At 48.0% G+C, this 22,378-nt stretch overlaps 1 protein-coding gene across 2 annotated transcripts; it reads right to left on the reverse strand.

Annotated features, from left to right (window-relative positions):
* Positions 1-2,165: 2,165 nt before the first annotated feature.
* ACKR3 (atypical chemokine receptor 3) lies at positions 2,166-8,244 on the reverse strand. 2 transcript variants are annotated; one of them, XM_050711617.1, is made up of 3 exons: positions 8,196-8,221; positions 6,331-6,535; positions 2,166-4,109 (listed from the first exon to the last, which is right to left on the reverse strand). In XM_050711617.1, the coding sequence occupies exon 3, from the start codon at positions 4,080-4,082 to the stop codon at positions 2,988-2,990; it is 1,095 nt and encodes a 364-aa protein (XP_050567574.1). In that variant the 5' UTR covers positions 4,083-4,109; positions 6,331-6,535; positions 8,196-8,221; the 3' UTR covers positions 2,166-2,987. The 2 variants fall into 2 exon arrangements, with proteins under 2 accessions (XP_050567574.1, XP_035422208.1); XM_035566315.2 differs by lacking the exon at positions 6,331-6,535 and having other exon boundaries at positions 8,196-8,244.
* Positions 8,245-22,378: the final 14,134 nt, after the last annotated feature.

Genomic DNA, 22,378 nt, shown 5'->3' on the forward strand with positions numbered 1-22,378 from the left:
CCCCAGTGCTCAAAGCACCTTGCACCAGTCCCATTCGCCTCATCAAGTAGCTCTCTGAAACAGATTAAGATCTGGCTTTGGCAGCGCTGCCGCAGACACGTGCTTAAATATTGCTCACAGCTGAGTTATTTCTTGCTTCTTAGTAACTTTAAATGGCTTTTATGCTCAGTGAACTCATCAAAGGCTAGTATCTAAAGTCAGCAGCATTGAAACCATGAATTAGCCAGAGGAGAAAGGGGCCAGTTAGCCTGTTAGGCGTTTCTTACAACCCATTATCTCGATGGTTGCCAGAGGATCTGATTTAAAGTCGCTGCGCTACACCTGAATGTCGTTTATGGCTCATAAAAGGAAATCTGTGTTTGAGTAACAATAAAGCAGGACTGCACTTTCTATAAAAAAATATATATCCTTTCTCACGGAGCAGATGTATTTTTATTTGCTCAGTGCCTGCCTCCGAGGCACGTGGAGCCTGACAGTGCTGGGATCCTTTTGGCCATAAAGCCCAGCAGTTAAGCAGGAGGACTTGTTCCGATGTGGATTAGGACACCTTACTCATTTTTCCAACAAGGCTTTTACACAGTGGATTTGACCTCCCGCAGAAGGGAGGACCTGAGCCTGCTGCACACCTGTAGCTGCCAGAGGAGTGAGGGAAATCCCTGGGCATGGGATCAGTCCACAAGCCCTGCACTGAACAGTGGGACAAAGCACAGACCTTTTGTCACAGCCCTGGCTCCAGGACCAGGACATTCGGGCCAAACAAGACCACAATAGCCACCACATCCATCACTGGGAGTCACAGTGGCTCCTATCTGAGGACATGCATTTTCACTCACCTGTTACCGATGAAGAATCCTCCTTCATGTCAAACTCCAAGGTGGGCAAAACAATCTTTTCGTTCTCAATGTGAACACCAGCTGGGGTATCATGCCACAATACCTGGAGACTGTCCAGCCCGCAGGACCTCCCCAAGGCTCAGCACTACCCAAGATCTCTAGGGTTGATGCTTTGCTGCGAGCAGCAAACTGTGAAGAAAAAGCCATGAGCTTCTGCCAACTCGAGCATCACATGGAAACATCATCCAGCCTGAGCCAGGACCTGAATTGGAAGAGCTCTGCTGCTGTAAGCACCTGCAGAGCAACGTGCTGCAGGCACAGCCCAACACCAGGAGCCAGAGCACCTTTGGTGAGGGAACAGGGAGTCCAATTTTAACAATGGTGTGATGGAGCACTTTCCTTGCAGCCACAGGCTGCTCCATTTGGAGACAGACCGCTGCTTTTTAAAAGCACCAAGTGCCAGGAGGGGATAGCAGACTTCGCAGCACTGGCAAACATCTGTCTGTATAGCGTCATCTTTGGGAAGCAAGTAAAGCACCACAAAGAAACAAAATACAGTCATTACAAAATTGTTTGGCTGTTAGGATGTCAGTGGGATGGGGCATGCTTTGTTCATAACGGAAATTAAAGTGTAACTTTTACAGCAAAGCAGCCATTGTTATGCTGGAATTACAAACCACACAGATCAGCGGCAGCAATCGGTGACATTGATTTCACATTAGTTACCTTGTCCTGGGACGAAGACGGCCGTTTTATGAGTGTTTCACTGGCTTAAAGGTCTGCTTCATGCATCCTGCACTGGCTGAATCTCGCCCCATGCTTTCACAATATGACATTGGAAATTCAAAGCAAGCCTTAACAAAGAGAAGAGATAAAAAGGGATTTAAATCTCTCAGGACTGCTAACCCCTGAATTCCACTGCAAGCAAAAACTGCAGAGGACTGAACCCTGATGAGCCTGAATGCCGCGCCATTTGCGTACTTACATATTTTTGCTCCAAATGTTTATTTCTAAGCTACAGACACAGCTTTTCATCACTGCCAACAGCTTCAACCTTATAAATCCATCAACTTTACCTTCCCGAAACGCACATTCTTCCACAGACCGGTTCCTCCCACCCCTTCCCCTCTCACCGGTGCCGCCTCACATTCCTCATTCAATGGTCTCTGCCCACCATCAACAAACATCAGAAAAACACAACCAACAACTGACCTGTTTGCTCCCACATCAAAGAAAGTCTAGAAGGCAGCTTTGCAACTTCTTCTTTGGGACTTTTTTCTACGGAGAAGGATGGTAGGGGACAGGGAAAACAAGTCAAACCACTAGGACTTATTTTCCAGCTTTTTATTTTACAAAAATAACTTACAAATAGAGACAACTCTCAGAAGTAAGATCATTCATCCTGTGCATAAGGATACAGCCTTGTGAAGTACGGGCGTAGGAGTTAACAACTCTTACAATATTGTTAATTTTAACATGATGGTAACTATATTACAATACATACATTTCATGCTCCAGACACGTGGGTACAACCACCACATAAAGCTGTGGTCAATAAAGTGTGCCAGCCAGCGAGGATGCAGGTACGAGATCATTTCCGTACTGCTATTTGTTGCCATCCTCTTACCTAGGATAGTTAAAACCAAATGGCATCCTAACACTCGGACTACAGCACTCCGGATACACTCATCAGCAATATACTTCAAATACATGATAAAAATATATTTAAATTTCAAATACAATTGTATAAGGTACACCAATAGCCAGAAAATAAAGTCTTGAGCTTTTAAATACAACACACTATATATATAACATATACAATGAGACGAGAGGGAATCTACACGTGGAAGGAACAAGCTTATCCTGAAAATGCATGTTATCTATAGTACACAATGGCTTTGTCTGCTAGGAAGTCATTTCCATTTGCATAGCATTGTCAAGAAGTCCAGACTGGGCTAGGAGGAGATCAAACAAAACACAGCAACAAAATGCTTCATTTTGGTACCACTTCCGTTTTGCACCAGATTCTACTTTTAAATTACAGTTTGCTATTTCTCTTCTGTAGGCTGTAATTCATGCCCCGTTCATAACAAGCATGGGGAGAGGGGAAAAAAAAAGTCAGAGAGTCGAGGAGGGTTCTTTACGGAGCTGCAGTCATTTGGCATTTTGCTCCAGAGCAGAGTATTCTGCTTCCGACACTCTGGAAGCATCGATAAGCTTCGTGAGGCCAGTTTTGGCAGAGTACTTGAAAATAAAGGCTTTCATGAGCTCGTATCTGTAGTTGCGGTTAATGAAGCTATACAGGATGGGGTTGACACAGCAATGGACTAGAGAGAAACACTGGGTGATGTGAAGCGTGGCGTACAAGAAGTTCTCCATTTGACAACTGAAGGGTATGAAATGAAGGCTATAGAAGATGTCAAGAAGGACAGTCGCGTGGTAGGGTAGCCAGCAGACGAGAAACACAACTACGTAGGAGAAAATGATCTTCCCGCTGCTCTTCCTCTCCTGGTCGCTGGAGGCTGAGATGGCCTTCGCAAGGAGGAAGTAGAAGAGAGCAATGACTGGGAACGGGATAAGAAAGCCCAGCACAACAGAGATGAGCTCCATGCCGATCAACCACTCTTTGAAGCTCTCCTCGGGATAGACGGGACGGCAATACGTTTCGTTGTTGGAGGAGACTGTCTTAAGAAAATAGGTGTCTGGGAGAGATGCAGAGAAGGCAAGAAGCCACACCAGGATGCAGATGCAGCGACGGACTATCTTCTGCTTGCGATTGCTGGAATTGGTGAAGTAGCCTACTGAGAGGTAGCGGTCCACGCTCATGCAGGCCAGGAAGAAGATGCTACCGTACAAGTTGATGGAAAATATAAGGTGAGTTATCTTGCACGTGATTTCTCCCATGTGCCACTGGTTATGCTGGACAAGGGAGACAACCCAGACGGGAAGGGTGATGACGACACACAGGTCGGCAACAGCCAAGTTGAAGATATAGAGGTGGGTTTCATAGCCAGTCATTTTGGCTTGCAGATTGACCCACACCACGACAGAGTTGGCCACCAGCCCTATGACAAAGATAAAAATGCAGAAGAAGGATAGGGTGTAGAGCAGGGCGCTCTTGTTTAGTGTGCCAGGGCATGTTGTTGCATCGACTGTGATGCAGTCGCTGTTGTTGCACATCCAGTTGATCTCCGTTAAGTTGGCCTTCTCCAGAAAATCAAGGATTGAAGTCAAATCAAGTGCACTCATGTTCGCTCGCTTCAGGGTTCGAGTGACCTACAGAACAAACAGGATCCGAAGAAAAGACCCGAGTTAGAGATATTTCTGCTGCCACCTTTGTACCAAAAAGCGCACACAAGACAGGCTGTTTCAGTGATGTCCTACTCTCGTAACGCACTTTCATTAAAGAGATCTGCAGAGTAAAAGAAACAGAACAGACCCATAACAAAACTCATCTAGTTGATGAAAGAGGAACAACACAAGCTTTTTGTGTGATTTTTCCTTGCAGCTCGTGTCTGACATCATCAGGTTGGCTATCATCCCCGGGTGTGAAATCCGCAGAGTACACCGTGGCCAAATAAATGTCAGGCGACTAAATCTGTCTTCCCCAGCATAAATGATGATACTATCGCTTTCAGCAGGGGAATCTTTAAGCCATTTTATCTGCACTCCCTCAAGCATAGTAGAATTGATCTGGCTGATACACGGTCCCGTAAAACATTTACCACTAGCTCTGTTAAGCATCTTGTCAAGCCCAGCTCCAGCTGCATTAAGCAGAAATGGGGAACTAAGGGGCTTTGTACCCTCATCCAATTTTAAATTTAAATCCGGCTCCATCCTCCCCCCTTCCCTTCAATTCTATTTTACAAAGCACCCCCTGTGTTTAACGATTATCACGTAGCTTGGGAGTGGAGGGGGGGAGGAATCAGAGCTGAGTAGATCTGGTGGGCTTAAGTTTTCTTTTTAGAAGAGAGCTTTGATTTACAAAATACTCCCCCATCACAGCTGGCTCCACAACAACTGCTTCCTCCCCACCCTCTCTCTTTTCTAAATCTACTTTCTTGCCTCCTCAGCTCCTTCCCCCATTGGCAGGCAGTGGACAAAGCACTGGGCTACTTGTTCAGTTCCTTGCCAGCAGAAGGAAGGGCCCCAGCAGACCCGCACGGCTCACACAAAATCCGAGCCAGGCTGCTAATTACCGTTGTGCTTTTGGGGCGGTGTAAAAGGCCTCCTGCCCTGCTGCGACCCTCCCACCCCGCAGGGCCAACACCACCACCCACAACCTCTGTCCGCCTTGGCCCACAAGCGCCGTGCTTCAGGAGCAACAAGGCTTGTACAAAGTTTGTGCAAGGTTTGTACGAGGCTTGCAGGCTGCACGGCAGCTGAATCTCTTCTGACACAAGGCCATGACACCAACAGGCCTTCTACTTCGCAGCCCTTCCTTTCTCCCGGCTTAATTGTAACAAGTAGCTTTCTCTTAATCTGTTGTCTGGCCACCGAAACTGTTGTTACAAGGTGGACAGCCTGAGCGAGCTGTCAAGGGATGCAGCATGCAAGGGGTCTGTCAAGACAAGCATTCCTCACTCACTGCCCTCATTAGCTGATATTTCAGCTTGCGTTTCTCTTTTCTCTCCCACTCCTTAAGATATAAAATCCTTTGGACACTAACATCCTGAACCACGGCCAGGAACCTTGTTCTTCCCCGCTCCCCCAGCCCACAGCCCGTGCAATTAGAGGTAAACCGTGTAACTCACAGCATCTTTCCGCTGTCTGCTCCCGCCCTGGGGCAAAGTTGCTTTGCATGAGCAAGGGGCTGGAACAAGCCAAGCCAAAGAAAGCACGGGGAGAAACAACTTACTCGGCCGCTTGTGTCCCTGAACGTCCTCGATCCTACAGCCTCACCTCCCCAAAGGATCTCTTGGGTGGGATGCAGGTTTTGGTGGGGCTTACGGGGCTGCCTGCATTGCTGAAACTTGTGGGGAAACCTCAGCTGCCCCCAGATGTCATGCATGAAGGAGACAGTGGAGCAAGGAAGAGTTTGGATGTGGCTCTGTGTTAAGCAGCCTCTTCTTGTCCCTGCAGGGGACAGGCTGCTGGGCCAAGGAGCTCTGTGCTCTCTGAAAAGGGACCCTTCACTCCTCTGTCTGTGTAACTGGCTCTTCCCAAAGCTCCCACCCTTCCTGCCCCACCGCAGCGCGGGCTCTGCCAGAGACACAAATTAAGGAAGAGAAGGGAGATAAGGTGGGAGATTACAGGAGAGGATTCAAGGCACTATTGTCCCAGTTGAGGGGAGGCCAGTGGCACTAACAATGAGGAGGGCCAGCAGAGATCAAATCTCTCCACAAACAGGGCCCAAATTGGCCCCGCAAGGGGACCTAGCCTATTGCTGCAAACCTATACAGCCTTCCAGCCTTTCATCTTGCTGGAGTGCTGAAAGACAAGGTTGAGATCCAAACCACATTAACCGCTTATTTTGCTAGGACCTCCCGCCCCGTACCTTGCATCAACACAGTCAAAGCAGCTCAAGCTCCCCCCTGTCAGCACAGAGTCCCGTGCAAGGATGAGGATGACATATGTGATGCTCCCAAAGAACTGCAGCAACAGAGAGCACTGTCCCGTGGGGAGACCTGAGATCTCAGGTTATCCTCATCCCACCTTCCCAAGTGCTGTCTCCAACAAGACACACGAAGTAGCACTGGCTCCTGCAACCAAAAAAAAACCACAGAAAGCTAGGGAGCAAACCCACGGCCAGCATCACCGCCGTGGGAGACCTGCATCAGGGGTTAATCCATGCGCAGAAATAAGTGGGATTTTGCACAGTGCACGCTGCAATTCCTGCTCACCCTGGGTGGAGAAGGACGGGTCAGGGTATTGCCGAACGCAGCAGCACCCCAGCAAACTTCAGGGGCCTGTCTCTGAGCGATCACTGCCCAGCTCTACAGCCAGTGGGGAGAAAAGGGATTCTCTACATGCATCTGCTCAAGTTCAGACACCAAGGAAAAATGCCTCACTGGCTAAAGAGGGAGCTGAGACAGCAGCAGCTTTCTGACCTGGGACAGATGATCGCCCCACTCTCCGTGACCACGGGAGCTCCTGGCTGCTGCCCACCCTTCAGCTGCTCTGCTTGAAGCCCCAGCTCCAAGACAGGCGGTCCCATGAAAGTCACGCTCATGTTCTCCACCACCTCCCCTCATCCCACGCACGCACACATCCCAGGCCTCCAAGCCTAGAGAGAAGCGCAACAGCACCATCCCCACATCCCTCTACCTCAGAATCCCAAAGTAAATCCCCTGCCTAAAATACACCATGAAATTGTTGGCCCCGTGGCACAGGACATGGTCTCCCACTGTATTTTGTGGGCAGTGAGGAGAGCAGAGCAGGAGAGACTCCAGCCTAACCCTCTAACGCCCCACACAAGTCGTATGGGTGGGCAGGGGCACCTTCTGGGTCTAACATCACCTGCTCTAGCAAGGGGACCAGGCTCATTTCACACCTCAGGACCCCAACCTAAGCCAACCACCAGGATGGGGCTGCGACCGCCCTCTGCCTTCAGCAAAAGGAGAAGCTCAGAGCAGGCTGCCTGTGTTGGATCACCAGTGCCAAGAGAGAAAGGCAGCCAGAGCCAGCAGTCCCCAGTGGCAGGATAGCAGGAGCAAGGTGGCAGAAAACCCTAAAACCAGGGCTCATGCCATGCTGGGGATGCTGGAAATAACGTTTAGCCCAAATCTCAGCCTGCCTGCACTCCGCGCACAGGTCCACAGCGTGCACGTGCATCCATCTGTCTGGGGCTGCCTGCATGCCTATGTGCTTTCGCATCCCCAGCGCGGTAATAAAACCCGAAACTGATCCGGCCTCCCAGGCTGGGAGCCCTGGCAGGGAGGAGTTGTCTGGATTCAGGGATTACGGCGCTACGAGGCCGTGCTGCCTGTAGTCCGGGATTAGCTGCTGTACACAACCCCAGCCCTCATTCCCACCCAGATTAGCAGGGAGGCGCGCGGGGAATGCAGCATACAGCTGAAATGAAGCCACGTCCCGTTCCTAAAAAACACTTTCAGCGCTCTCTGCAGACAGCGCGACACCCTAAAAACTTGCGAACAAAGCCACAAAGCATCCCGTGGCTCTTACCCCTCACCCCCAGCCCAGGACCTGTCAGCAGCCCAGAGGGACACCAGCATCCCGGGGCGCCCAGCATCCCAGCTCGCTTACGGCTTCCAACCAACCCCTCGCCCGTTTCTGGGCGAAGCAGCACCCCCTGCCACACCCAGAGCCCCCCGTGCCCCGGCTCGCCCCTCCTCGGCCGAGCCCCGCTGCCCCGAAGGGCCGCGGGGAGGCAGGGGCAGCCCGCCGCCCGCCCGCCATTACCTCAGCAGCCCGGCGCTGGCAGCGAGTGAGCGCCGCCCGCCGCCGCCCGGGCCTTATGGCGGCGATGGGGAACCGCCTCCAGAGGGCGGCCCGGCCCGGCCCCGCCGCCCGCCCCCGGCCCTGGGGCAGCCGGGTGGGCTGGGAGGTCTGAGGGGGGTTGCAGGGGATCGTACGTGGAAGATAAATTGTTAAATGAGTCGGGGAGGACGGCCCCATGAGGGGGTGCGAGACGCATCCAGAGCCTCGCGGGGCAGCTACACCTGAGCCCACAACAGCACCCCCCCTTCCTGAAATACAGAAGAGATTGTAACTCTTGGGCACGATTCTGTCCGGATCACCACTAAAACTGACAGATTGGTTTGGTGTTAGAAGCAGAGAAAGCCTCAGTCACCAAGTGACCAGAGACAGGGAAGGGGGACAGTCGGCAGGAGGGGAAGAGTGGGTTTAGTTACCCAGTTTGTGGTTTTTTTTCTCCCTGCCACTGTAACACAAAAGACCAGGCAAACTAAATACTAGACGAACTACAGACAAGGCAAACTAAAGACTACAAAAACTAAAGACTAGAAAACCTAAAGACTAGGCATAACCGAACTAGGCAAAGAGCGGCAGCAAATTCTCACCTTACTCCCTCACCACAGGCAAGAAAAAGTAATGCCGAGGAAAGCTGATGGGATGCAAGAAGCTTGCTAACTAAAACTGAAAATACTTTCCGTCACATTCCTCCTCTGCAAAGGAAAGCCCTGCCATGCGGGGAAGAGGAAGGGGTAGGTCTGTGCTCATCTCCAGCGGGGTCAGTCTGTCTGTCTTTCCTGGGGAAGATGTGAGATTAGACAGCAATCTACCTGCCAACAAAACAGCCTGTCCCTGGAGCAACACCACGAATTTCACAACTGCTGAAGCCTGAAAATAGTGCTGACAGCTCCAGAGGATCTGACGCACTCCTGTACCACCAGGCTGCTCCAAAAACACCAGATAATGCAGGGCAGGGGCTTGGCGTCCTGCTGCCCAAACCCTGCTGCTGGAGCGCAGACACACACACAGGACACGTATGGCTTTGAGCCCAAGACACCCAGCCATTACTGAGAAACTCATGAGCTAACACATTTTAACTGGCACTGTTTGGAAGTTACAGGGCATTTCAGCAACCTGAGAGCTTCGACACCACCAAAAAGTACGTATTTTGTTTCCCTGGTGATGCTTAATCTTATTTCCACAGGCAATTAAAAGCTTGCCTTAAAACCTGTTGGAAAATCTGTGCTTAAAAACAGACCATGTATTTTTCCATGAAAGAAAGCACCTAGCTGAAGTTTTCAAACTTCAAGAGAGTCTGGGATGCAGCAAAATAAGGCATTTTATTCTGTGGCAGAAAGGATCCACTTAAAAAGAGTCCTAAAAGGACTCCTACTTGCCAGCAGAGCAGTCTTAGGTTTTAAAAGCAGATTGCTTTTATAACTGCGCTTCATTTCGCAGCCAATGATGCCTTATCTTGCCCTCATCAAGCAGCAGAGTCAATGGATGCATCAGATTTGCACCCCTGCAACTGAAGGCACAATTAACTTCAGGTTTTCTGCCAGCAAAGAGAAGATTAAGCTGCAGGCATTACACCTCCTGCAGCTCCAAGGACACACTGAAGCTTGCCCAACCCTCAGACCAGCTGGCAGCGCTGGTTCCTGCCCCAGCTTTAGGCAGGCTGAGCTGGGAACGGAGCCCAGGCTGCACAAGCTCAGCCCCATGCTTCCCATACTGCAATTTTAGGTGTCAGGGAAGGAGAAGAACAGAGGGATGAGCCTCTCACTGTCCTGCTGATGGAGCAGGTGAGAGGAGATGTACCTCATTTCCCTCCCTGACCGTCACTCTCCCCAGATGAGGATGGTTACGTCCTCCAAACTTCACAGCTGTCAATGAGCAAAGCATTTCGGCATCTGCTTAAATGCTGAGTGCTCACTGAAGTCTGTGAATGTTGGCAGAATTGAAGTATGGTGAGTTCAGACAACAACAGGCTTATGGTTAAAAATAAGCATGTACTGAAGCACTTGGCTAAATCGGGCTCTGAAAATCCTAAGCAAAAAAAAAAAAAAAAAAAAGTGTTCTAGCAGAAGTCCAGAGTCACTTGGGCAAAAAAGCAAGCAGAGTGGTTCTTCCTTACTTGGTGTGCCAGAAAATAACATCAAGTACTACAGCCTCTCCAAAAATACCATCCAGCTTCTGCAACCCCAAAGCTGCTTGGCTGCTTGCTGTCCAAGAGTTGCAGGCAACCTCCTCTCTTGCATTTGTTGAGAGCAGAGCCCTTGCTGCCCTCGCTCCACTTTCCAGGTTCCTCCCTCCAGCTATCTTTTTACAGAGAACACGTTCCACACGCAGGAGGGACGAGCCCATTCCCTTTCCGTTATGAAAGCCAGATTTTACTCAGCGTTCAGGGATGAAATGCTATAGCAGTAAGGAAAACAACATGGTCTCAAAAAACCACACAATGTGAAACCATCCCCCTGTAACACAGCAAACAGAGCTGCAGAGAAGCTGGACACCCCGGATAAGATCAGCACAGGGTTGATGCCACCTGCTTGGTGAGATTAGTTCATATCTGCTGCTATTAGGACTGCTATTAGAGCCACTCCAATGAGGGGCCCCAGGAGATGTGATCTCCGAGACAGTCCAGCAACCAGAAACTCCTTGTACAGACACAGCTGGGCAGGCAAGATGAGTTCTTACGGGCCCAAAGTTGCCTCTCTCCTGGGATGTGGATTTACACCATGGGTACAGGGCAGCACTCTGCCAAAAAACACGTGCAGCAATTGATCTGTAGTTTGGCACCAGTGGTTCATCAGCCCAGACTGATGTGAACAAACCATAAAGGCTACTGAGTCCTGAACATCAGATGACTGCTTGACAAAGAGAGCAGCCCCAGCCTCCAGCTCCAGGGCTGTGCTTTTGGGGTTGAAAAGTGACCCATGCTACCAGGCTGCAACCCTACACACTCATCACAGCTTGTCACTCATTAAAAACAAGTTGTTTCCAGATGCTAAGGAAAGTGGCAAGCTCTTCACAGAGAAGTCTGTGGTGACGTGCCAGGGAGGGACCGGTCACCTTCACAGGATGCTGGATTCATCTCGCTGCACATTTCTTGGGGTTCTCCCACCATGACCCTCTGCTACCTGGGGTCCACAGGCAGCACAGCATGGGGCATGGCATGAAGTCAAGGCTCCACTGTGCTCAGTGCCGAAGATAAACACATGTAAGGGTGGGCTCTGACCCGCGGAGATAGGTATGGCAGGAGGGGCGGACAGCGAAGACAGTGAGTGTTAGCTCTGTTAGGGAGAAGTCAAGGAAAATGCAGCTGAATAACTTGACTCAGGGTATTTGGCACAACATGGTGCTGAAAGCCAGATTACTACTGTGTTTAACTGCCTGTCCAATATGCCTGTACTATAGCAGCATTTTTTCCCAAAAGCACAAATTTTTAGTGCTTGCAATAAAGGGGGTGGGGGACAGGAACAGAAAATCAGGAATTTCTCACAGTCCCTGCAGCCTCTCCCTGCTGCCATTGGGAATGAGGGCTGAAAGTCTCTCCACTTCCTCTTAAGGCTTCCTTTTCCAACTGGGAGTCAGATGGAAGCTAACACCCAGCCCTGCCTACTTAAGTCAATAGATAAATTAAAAAGAAAATGCAAGTTCACAGCTTCAAGTGCTAGAAAGACTGGGGGGGGGGGAGCCAATAAGGCAAAGCGCATGTGTGTGTTGGGAGGGGTAGCATTTCAATAGCACATCAAACACCAAAAAGGGACAAAGGGAAACATTTCTCCATTACGCACGAGAGGATCAGCAAGGCAGGAGCAGCATCGCCGAGCATGTGTGCAAGAGGGTGTCCAAAGGCAGCAGCATCACGCACAGGCGGGGAACAATGTGCTGGCCAGCACCGCTACCGCCGGCCAGGAGTGCAAACACCCACGTTGAGATGACAAAGCCAGGGAGAGCCCGAATACACAGGCGCCTGCAGGAAATCAGGCTGTGATCCATGAAGTGCACAAAGGTAAAAGAGCTTCCTGCAGTCCTGGGAGTCGGTGCCAGTAGGCTGCTGGATGGAAATGCAGCGCTCATTTCCTCCCTCCTCTCAGACAGCTAGTTCTCTGTCCTCTGCCGGTCACGTTCCTCTCTGTATAAATTGGATGTTGGGTGGAGGAAAAGACACTGCGCTGACAAAAGGAATAAATAGATGACTACATCAGGAGTCACCTCTGAAATCGTAAGGCAGAAAGGAAACAAGCAGCGAGTGCCCAGCAGGCAAGGCAATGACTGTGGTACTGCCCGGTTTCACTTCCCCTACACCAGAAAACAATCAAGCCATTTAACGCCAACCATGCCTAAAGCAGCCCTCAGCAGTCGCCAGGAAAACCACAGGTCTCCTGTCCAACTCTGACCTTTCTGGTTTGGAAGAAATGCAAGAGGAGGAGGAAAGGGGAAGAGAGCAAGGAGAAACATGCTCCCAACTGCTGCAGCACAGGCAGGTGCTGGTTGTGCTTGAAGCAGCACAGGGAAAGACACTTTTACCCTTACACACCTCCAGGGACACCAAGGTCCTTCTCCACTGAAGGACGGAGTGAGCCAGGGGTGCCCCAAACTGGAGGAACCTCCAGAGCAGAGCCCGGGAGGCTGGGAAAGCCACCACAAGGCACATGCTGGTGGTGCTGGGTGGGACACTCAATGTGCCCCAGGACACTGTGCTCACACTTGTGAATGTGCTGTGTTGCCTTGTTTTATAGCTACAGGAACTGTGGCACAAAGAAGTCAACCTCCTAAAACTGGAGAGCGAGAGAAGAGACGTGCAGGCAGGGTTGTGGAGATGACCACAAGCTGTCCTAGGACGAGGCTCCTGCTCCAACTTCCCTTGCTGTGGCCCTAAACCACAAAACCAAGCGCTTGGCGAAATTGCAGCGTGGGACTTCCCTTTCTCCTCCATAGCATTCACCCGTTAGATTGAAGGTTCCTGAGATTTTTTCACAGAAAGACCCTTATGGGCTGGTTTCCATCTATGCTGTAGCTCCAAAGCTGTATTTTCGACTACTCCACTGCAACAATAAGGAGAGAATTTAAGAGTACAATTTTAGAGAAAGCAAGCTGGGCTCCTTGGGATTTTGCAAGACTCCAGCATCTGAGGTTTTAAGACCCATACACCAAAAGGCCTGTGACAGCCTGCAGTCTGAGACTGGTGTTTTCCAGGCTGAAAGGATGCTGCCTTCAGCATTTACCTCCTGACAAGTGATGGTGAACAGCGCTGACTCAGAGAGACAATATAAAGCATGCAGTGCCTCACATGTGTCTCAATCAGTGGGGCCACCCAGGACTTGAGCTGCTCTTTGTCTTTCTCCTCCAAAGACACAGCATGAGAAAGGTTAATGCCCCTGTCCAGCCTTTCTGTCGATCCCAGCAGGATTCGCAGCCGTTGATCCCGGGAAGTTTGCTGAAAGCCAAGCACAGGTAGGGCACTGTGGGACCTGCCAAGGGAAGGGCCAGCAGAGCAATCAATTTACCATTTTCAAGGTGCAGAGGGCTTTCAAGAGAAATCGATTGGCGGCGTGACTAGGAATATTGCCCACATAGCTAATAATTATCTAAGATGGCTCTCTCCTTCACAGCTCATTTCTGCCTTACTCTTCTTTGACTAAATGGAAGTGTTACCTATGGATGTTATTTGTGGCTTCATAACCTCCTGTCATCAGCATTAGTGCAATTTATTTGAATACGCGACAGAGCGTGACCGTGAGTTAGATAAAATAGGACTTTGAGCAAGAAACCCTGCCTGGAGCAGTAAAGCAGCTAGCAATGAAGATTTTCAGAGGCATTGGTTTTTATATAAACACTATTCAAAACTCTCTCTACGTACCTCTGCCTCAGACCAGCACTACGACATGCATGCGTCAAGGGTAGATTCTGACAGAATTTGGGTTTTCTGGTACAGAAAGCTGGGTTTGACTTTGTGCCAACAACAAGTGTTACATGTGGTACACCAGGAGCAGAGAGGGAAGAAAGGATTTGAATCGGGATGATGGAATCCCCCTGCCTTCACTGGCTTCCTTGGGAAAAAGCTCTGCTAGGTGTAAAATGACTAAACGCTACACGCTGGTAAGAAATAAAAAAATCATTAAATCATAAATCTTTTGGAAAGGGGATCTACTGGGGAGATTATATTCACTTTTCATGGACATATTAATTCAACAGTGGCATATCATATTGTTCTCTGTGGGGAGAAAAGACACATTGTTTTAAAGCATGATATTTAGAGCAGTCCTTTAGGAAGGAAAGCAAATATAATCTTGGCAAGGAAAACCGACTACATGAGCACTGAATAAGGGACATTAAAAGCAAGGCCCAAGTCCCAGCTGCCGAAACTCAGCATAGCTTGACTGGAGTTACTGGAGCTAAGCCCGTGCATGGGAGCTGAGAATGAAGGTCACCCCGATTTAGCTGTAGCTCCTTGGAAATGTTAAGTAAATGAACACAAAGGGCAATTTTTTACTCAGCCCATTGTGAACACTGTCTAGCCTGCTTGCAAACACCAATGGCACATGTTACAGATGTGTTCTCTACAGGTTTGACATTTCTTGGTTGGGTATTACCTGGCAGACTCCTTTGGGGCTCTGATCACTTCTGGGCTCGGCACTAGAAACGGCCAAGCCCCCAGTCCAGACAGATGCTCAAGATTTGGGTAGAAATTTGGGTACAACTAGCAATTGATGTAACCAGCTGCAAAACATGGGCTCACCAAAGCCCTTCTTCGGCTGCTGCCTGGTCCAGATACCCTACATGCTGTCTCTCTCTGTTCTCCAGGAGTCCCAAGATGGCACATGGCCAGAAGTGTCTGCAGCAGACTGATAGCCATCTCCTGCCTAAATTGCAATCAGATAAAAGCTGACCAACACCTCCCTCCCCAAGGGACCACATCTGGCAGACGTTTGAGGAGCACCCTGCACACAGCCAGCCACAGCACATGGAAGAGGCCTCCTCACGACAGGCAGCTTCCAAACAATGGGGCATCTCTGCTGTAGAAGTGGTGGTGGAGACTTTCCATCTAAGAGCACACTGGCAGCAAAGTGTTGCGAGAGTGGGATATGCAGAGGTGGGACTGGTCTCGCAGCCTCCTTTCACACCTATGGTTACACTCCACCATGCACCCCCAGCCCCTCTCCTGACCCCACAAAATGGTGCTAGGCACTTCATTTAATCAAAAACTTAGGGGAAAGTTCTCAACAAATCTCCTCCCTGTAATTTTTTGCCCTTTAACAGTAATAAATTCTCCAGCAATTCTTGTAAGAGGCTGGTGATGCATCCTAGAGGACCTCCCCTGGGAACCACGGAGGTCCAGGGATGGTGTTCCTTTCACCTGGCTAGGGTAGCCCAGGTGCCTATGTGTAACTGCTTGCCTTGGCCAAGAAGTGAAGCTGCACTCACGATGATCTCTAACCCACCTGCTTCGATTTCCAAGACTGGCTTCCTCAGAAGAGCAGCTCAGAGCAACTTCACACAGCACCATCAGCACAAGTCCAATCACCCCAAAGGGGTTCAGTGTCGTTCTGCTGTGCTGCTGCTCTCATAACAGCTATGGGAAGACCTTCAACTTACATATGAGTTACCATACAGTAACTGTTCATGACCATGTTCTTTCTCTGTGATAACTTGCTATCCAAAGTAGCTTATTCCAGAGGAACAAGGGTAGAAGATAGCTAAAGCTTACCGCTCAAAATAACAATGCCCGATGAACAGCTCTTGCGAATATTGCAACTCATGCGAGTTTTAACTAGCTCAAGCACAAGCAACTCAACTTGGCCCATCAGAGAAGTCTGAAGATGGGGTTTGCTTATCACCTGAAATGCATGGAACTCTTTGCACCAATAAAAGCACACGCATGCAAACTAGACTTGGACTCTCAATTTTTCCTTTTGCCAACCCAGCTGTCTCAGTAAAAACTTTCCCATCCATCCCAGTGAGGTGTGAAATATGAAGCATCATTGCTCCCACCAACAAAAGTGCACACAAGGCTGTTCCTAGGTAATTAAACGAATAGATTAAATTAAAAGGGCTAATGCAACATTAGCCATGAACAGTCAAAACAACAAAGTCAGTGCACACAGACCACAAAGATTCTTAATGCAACATTAAGTCAGTTTTATGTTATGTTTGCCATAAATGTATTTAACTACCTGCTTGAGATGAAAAACACTAACAAGTCAGTATTTTCATCCATACCTGGGCCAGGTTCCCAGCTGAGACAAGCAGTTTATACCAGCCAAACATTTGGGCAATTTTTTGTTTCTGTAGAAACTCTTGTTGCTTGGGTCTTTAATGTTGGCTTTAGGTGCAAGTCACACTGGCAGCTGGTCATGGCCCAATGCCTTAGGAAGCCAGAGAGGTCTTAGACTACTCCAGAGCTCAAATTATCCAATGTGAGCACAAGAAGGAAGTGGTCTGCGCTTTAGCTTCTGTCCAGGGCCCCTGGAAAGTTAATCCTATCCGATTACACTCTTTTTTCTTTTTTTTTTTTTCCACAGAAGAAATAAACAGTCTTTTGTGCTAAACATAAAGCTGCCTTCTTTTGAAGGAAGATTTATCATCCAGGATAAATTCATGAGTTCATTCCATTTTTTGTCTCAGCTCTTCAAAGTGGTGTTTTTACTTTATGATACAGTATCACTTGGTTCTGCCTGTATGCTAAGGAGTCCCCACAAGAGATGCCACTCTTCCTTCTCTTTAAAAATATTTAACAAAAAAGAAAAGCATGAACGTAGATCAATTCATCAGTTGTTTAAAGCCTGCACACCACATTCCACACATGCATGTTAGAGCCATACAAACACACGTGTAAGGAGCTGGGAGTGGTCTCCTTTCAGGCAGCAAACACCAGGAATGTAATCGATGACATTGTTCTATGAAGAGTAGTTACTAGTGGATGACAAAATCTGCTCCGAAATGCCCCATGAGAGGTCCCAGCTCTGAAATAAGAAGGATGGGTTGCTTGCCTTCCCCACACCAACAGGGACTCTGTTGTACTGAACTGAAACCTTGAACTCATTACAATGTCACTCTGTCTTTGGATCCGATATCCTGTGGGGGAATCTTCTGGGAATGTATTTTGGTTCAGACTTGGGTCAAGGAGAGTTGACTTGACCTTAAAATAAATCCAGGCAATCTCAAGCTGAAGAGCTATTGACTACTGTTTGCAATACAATAAAGTAAGGAGATCAAACTCAGTTGAAACCCAGGGTTAACATAAATCCAAGGAGAAAGGGGAACAAGAATATTCATTCACTAACATGACAAAGGGGACTTTTTTTGCATTGGCAGAATACAGAACAGGGACTGAAAGTGCTTCCCAGGCAGCATTTTTAGTCTCACATATGGTGAGTACTGTTTAGCTGGGCTGATATCTTCAACAGACTGGCAGTAAGATAAGAGGTACACAACTGTACGTGTGTGTGAAAAGGTTTTGTTGGCTTTTTATTTTTTTTTACGTCACTAGATGGAGTTCCTCTGTATGCACACAGGGCAGCTTTTGTGAGAGGTATTTTATATGGATCCCCAAGGAAAGATCTCAGCGGACAGGCTCTGAGCACTATTGTGTGCACGTGTGCGTAATAACTCGCAGTAACTTTTGGTTTATGGTCCAGAAGAAACTCTCATTGTACTCACTGCAAGTCCAAGGTAAAATCCTGCCCCAGCTCATGCTAAGGGGAGTTGCACCATTAACTTCACTGAAGCTAGCATTTCTCCTCACCCACGTTATCTTTTATATTTGTTGGATAAAGCTTTTTTTTTAACCAGGTGATACTTCCCAGGTCTGCATTGCAGGGATCCTGCAAGATGTTTCCTATCCACACAGTAGTATATCCTCAGAGAGAAATGGCACATTCCCCACAACTCTCCTCCGTCCCAGAACTCATAATTCAGAAGCAGCGGTTTGACTCACCATCCCTTTGCCTAGATCCATAATGCAGATGTCGTTCAATACATTCTTCAGCTTCTAAATACGTCTGGAATTGCTGGTGTCCAGGAAATGGTCAGAAGAAACCTCTGTCCATCTAGCAGTCAAACTGCAATCATTTTACCAAAGTTAAAACTTCAAGAGTGTAAAGCTGTCCTGAAAGGATCTGGCCTACACACTCCAGAACAAGTTATGAATAACAAGATCCAGCAGTCGTAGAATAATAGAATGGTTTGGGTTGGAAGGGCCCTCAAAGCCCATCTCGTTCCAACCCCCTGCCATAGGCAGGGACACCACCCACCAGATCAGGTTGTCCAAGGCCCCATCCAGCCTAGCCTTGAACACCTCCAGGGACGGGGCATCCACAGCTTCTCTGGGCAGCTTGGGACAGGGCCTCACCACCCTTACAGTGAAGAATTTCTTCCTAATGTTTAATCTAAATCTATCCCCTTTTATTCTAAGACCATTCCCCCTTGTCCTATCATTATCTACCTAAGAATCCTTCTACATCCTTTGTATAAGACCCATTTAAGGCCACAATGAGGTCTCCCCAGAGCCTTCTCTTCTCCAGGCTGAACATCCCCAGCTCTCTCAGCCTTTCTTCATAGGAGAGGTGCTCCAGTACCTTAATCATCTTTGTGGCCCTCCTCTGGACTCGCTCTAACAGGTCCACATCTTTCTTGTGCTGAACATCCTTGAACATCACCTTCTTTTGTGCCTGTTAAGTGTCCTCAGAGCTTGCAGCTTGCATGCATTTCCAACCTAGAACAGCTGGCTCATCTCAGGGTAGTTTAGTTTTTCTGCTGGCATTTATTATCCACCCCATTTTGCAATAAGGATCTGGTCAAATCCCTCTAGTCTCTCCAGTCCATTTCCACCACCCCTTTCTCCCAAGCACACAAAGAGACAGACACCTTCTTCTACGCATTGCCAGGGAAGAAGCAGAGCAGCTGAGCTCATTGCAGCGCAGAGGCACACAGGGCTGTGCCCAGCAACACCAGCAGCATGGACATGGTAGGAATGAATTCACCCAGGATACATCAATGCAGGCGAGAGTGACCAGGGTAGCTGTTCACAGGAGATGAAGTTGATCTCTGCGCCAAGACACGAGCACCACATCCCCCATCTGAGTGCAACTATTTCTAAACACAGCCCAGGGAAAGCTGCATTTTTTTATTTCACTAAAGCCCATTTTATTAGCTAACTTGCACTCTAATGTAGATGATCCCATTGTTTAAAGAATAAATTATACTGCTTCTTCCCATCTCCCACTGGGATTGCATGATTCCTGGTCAGGCTGTATAATGTTTGATCTAAGAATGTATAAATTCATCTAAACAAAGCTGCAATAGAAAGTCAAGGTTTCAACCTCTATAAGGGGAAAAAAAAAGTGGGTTTGACAAAGTAACACAGAGTCTCGGAGTCTTTCAGATGAAATAAAGTATTTTAAGAGGGACTTAATATTCAAACTCAGCATTTCACATCTGCACACTTTAAAGCTGTCAGGAACCTCACCCCTGACTCAAGTGAAATCTCAAAAACTGGGATTCTTTCACCAGCATGCGAAAATTAACACTTGCAATTGCAATTAGCAGTATGACAGCTCTGCTCACGCTTGGCTCCAAAAACAAGCTGCACATGAATATTCACGGCCAACCAATGCCATTTAAGAGTAGCTTTCTGGTAAGGATCTGTCCTCCCGATCAGGACTGAGAGAAGAAAGGCACGGATCAGCCTCCCTGGAGTATCTTTACAGCAAGTGCCCAGCCACTGGTCACCTCCCAGCGGCTGTAGGATTAAAGCTCACCTGAACTGCAGTGGGGACAGCTCTGCTGGAGCAGGTCTAGGGGTTACAGACATGGAAGTGCAAGTGTTTTCTAATGGACACACACATCTTTCCTTCTGAAAAATATCCATCGTCATGTCAGCTCCACTTCTCAACCCCTGTCTTTCCCAAGACATACATCTGCAGGATGAACGTAACCCTCCCTTTTTAAAATTCAGTTCCACCTAGAATGGCAAAAACACAAAGAAAACTGGTTTTGGAAATTTTCCACCCATCAGCAGAGGTTACAGCAAGTCAGGGGACGTACACAGTCTTTTAGCCGCTACCTAACCCTTCTCTGCTCAGGTACGCAAGTGCAAGGCAGTCAGAGCATCTGAGCCCTTTCTGCATGGCGTGACAGCTAGCACCAATAAAAATAACTGGAAGAGGAGCAGAATTATTGATTTCCATACTGTGAGTTTGTTATGGAAGAAATTAAATAGTTCTTTCAATGCACCAGTCTCCAAATCAAAGCTGCAGCCATTATATCTCAATCTCTCCTCACCAATGTAAATAAGTCTGAACCAGAGAAACCAGGATAAAAAAAAATGCAAACAGGGGTAGTCACTAAGGATAGGGGAGAGAAAAAGAAAAAATCCAGCACTACCTCACAAATAATCACATTTCAGAGCACACGAAGAAACACCTGATGAAGTGGTGAAAGCCAAGCATTCCCTCAAAGAAAAAAATTAAAAGTTACGAGCTCTGTTACAAGCTTTCCCAGCGCATGCTGACGTGCTACCAGCCAGACTTGGACCAAAGACTCTGCCGAGAGCTTTAAAAATGCAAGTAAAATCTTTCTTGGTGCTGTTTCATCCCCACGTCAGTATGAAGTCACCCACAGAACATGAGCCGAGGGTTGTGATGCCCTGGGGAAGGAAGGCATGAAATTTACTGGAGAGCCAGAGGCCACCCTGTTCCACGGGGATGGCAGGATCTTCTGCTCCCAGGGTCCACCCCAGCACCCTTCCCTTGCACTGAGTTCACAAGGCCGAAAAGAAAAAAAAACAACTGCTTTCCAAGCGTGATATTACTGGCACTCGCTAAAGAGAAAAAGCAGATTCTTTGAGGCTCCTTTCCACTCTTAAATAGCCAAAAAGTTGTTCTCCACCAGAACAGCTTTCAAATGAAAGGCAAGAAATATGTTTAGAGCTGATCTCGAGGTTACCGGCACAAATCAGTGGAGCCCTTGCTGTCCTCAGCAAAGCCAGGAGGGTGGAAAGCAGAGAACCAAGCTCCTCTGAGTTTAAAATATTTACTCGAAACTGGACGCCAGGAAGGTGAACGCAAAATCGTGTTTGAAAGGAGATGGTGGCTATTTAAGGGATGGAAAGGCAAATTATATTTACAGGGTCATGGGATAAATTTAACAACTCATCTGAAAGAAACTAAGATCCAATTAGGAATCCAAAATGAAATAAACTCCTAAGCTATTTATTAACTCCTACTCATGGCATTACAGAAAATTCAGTCTTAAAAGCAAGTAGCAGATAGCTTTGGAAAAGCCCTCTCACGTTGTAGAAAATTTTATAGGGACAAATCAGGTACTAAAGTTCTCACCAACAGTTGATTTGCTTGTCTGCCTTTAAAAAAAAAAAGAGCAAAGAAGAAAAAAGAAAACTGCCTTCCATTGCCTAATGGAAACTTCAGGCTAACCCTGGAAAACACCCTGGCCCACCAATAGAGCTGGTGGGGAACTTTCCAACAGACAGGCTTTGGATAGAAATAAAAAAACACTGACTTTTTAGAAGAAAAAATGTCGGGTGTCATGGAATTATTTCAATTTTCCAGCAGAAAAAAAAAGAAAAAAAAGAAGGAATAACTACTTAATCTTAATGCAAGTTCAAGTCATCATTTGGTCTAGATCACTGCTATTCCCCACCCTTTGCTGGTGAAGCTTTCTGCTGGAGCTCCATTAACATGATTCAGCCAACTCTCTCCCAGGAGAGACATTGCTTCATTGGCATCCCTGTTGTAGCCTGAGAAATACAGTCCAGCCAAAGGAGAACAGACGCAGCTTCTCCAAGTTGATTGCTTTTTTTTCTTGCACAGGCCTGTCATGTTGCTTGCACAGAAACAGGAGGAGTTAATCACGTTCTTGACACAAAGAAGAGAGACATTTGTTTTTTAAGCTAGGCTGCAACTAAGAGAGTGGGGATGCTTATGTCAACCACAACAGTGCAATCAGCACACACCCACAACTGGCTCCAGAAGCAGGGGAAGGAAGGGAGAGAGTTATTTATGAATTACGACACGAAGGCAGGAGACAGAGCTGTGAGCAGCAGGATAGCGACCAGGCCAGCTGCAATTTCTGCTGGTTGGTTTAAATCCTCTGGATCCCTGAGCAAGCTATTAATGGCCAGATGAATGAAAGCGGGGTCAAAAGGC

Source organism: Cygnus atratus, chromosome 6, assembly GCF_013377495.2.
Source record: "Cygnus atratus isolate AKBS03 ecotype Queensland, Australia chromosome 6, CAtr_DNAZoo_HiC_assembly, whole genome shotgun sequence".
NCBI lineage: Eukaryota > Metazoa > Chordata > Aves > Anseriformes > Anatidae > Cygnus > Cygnus atratus.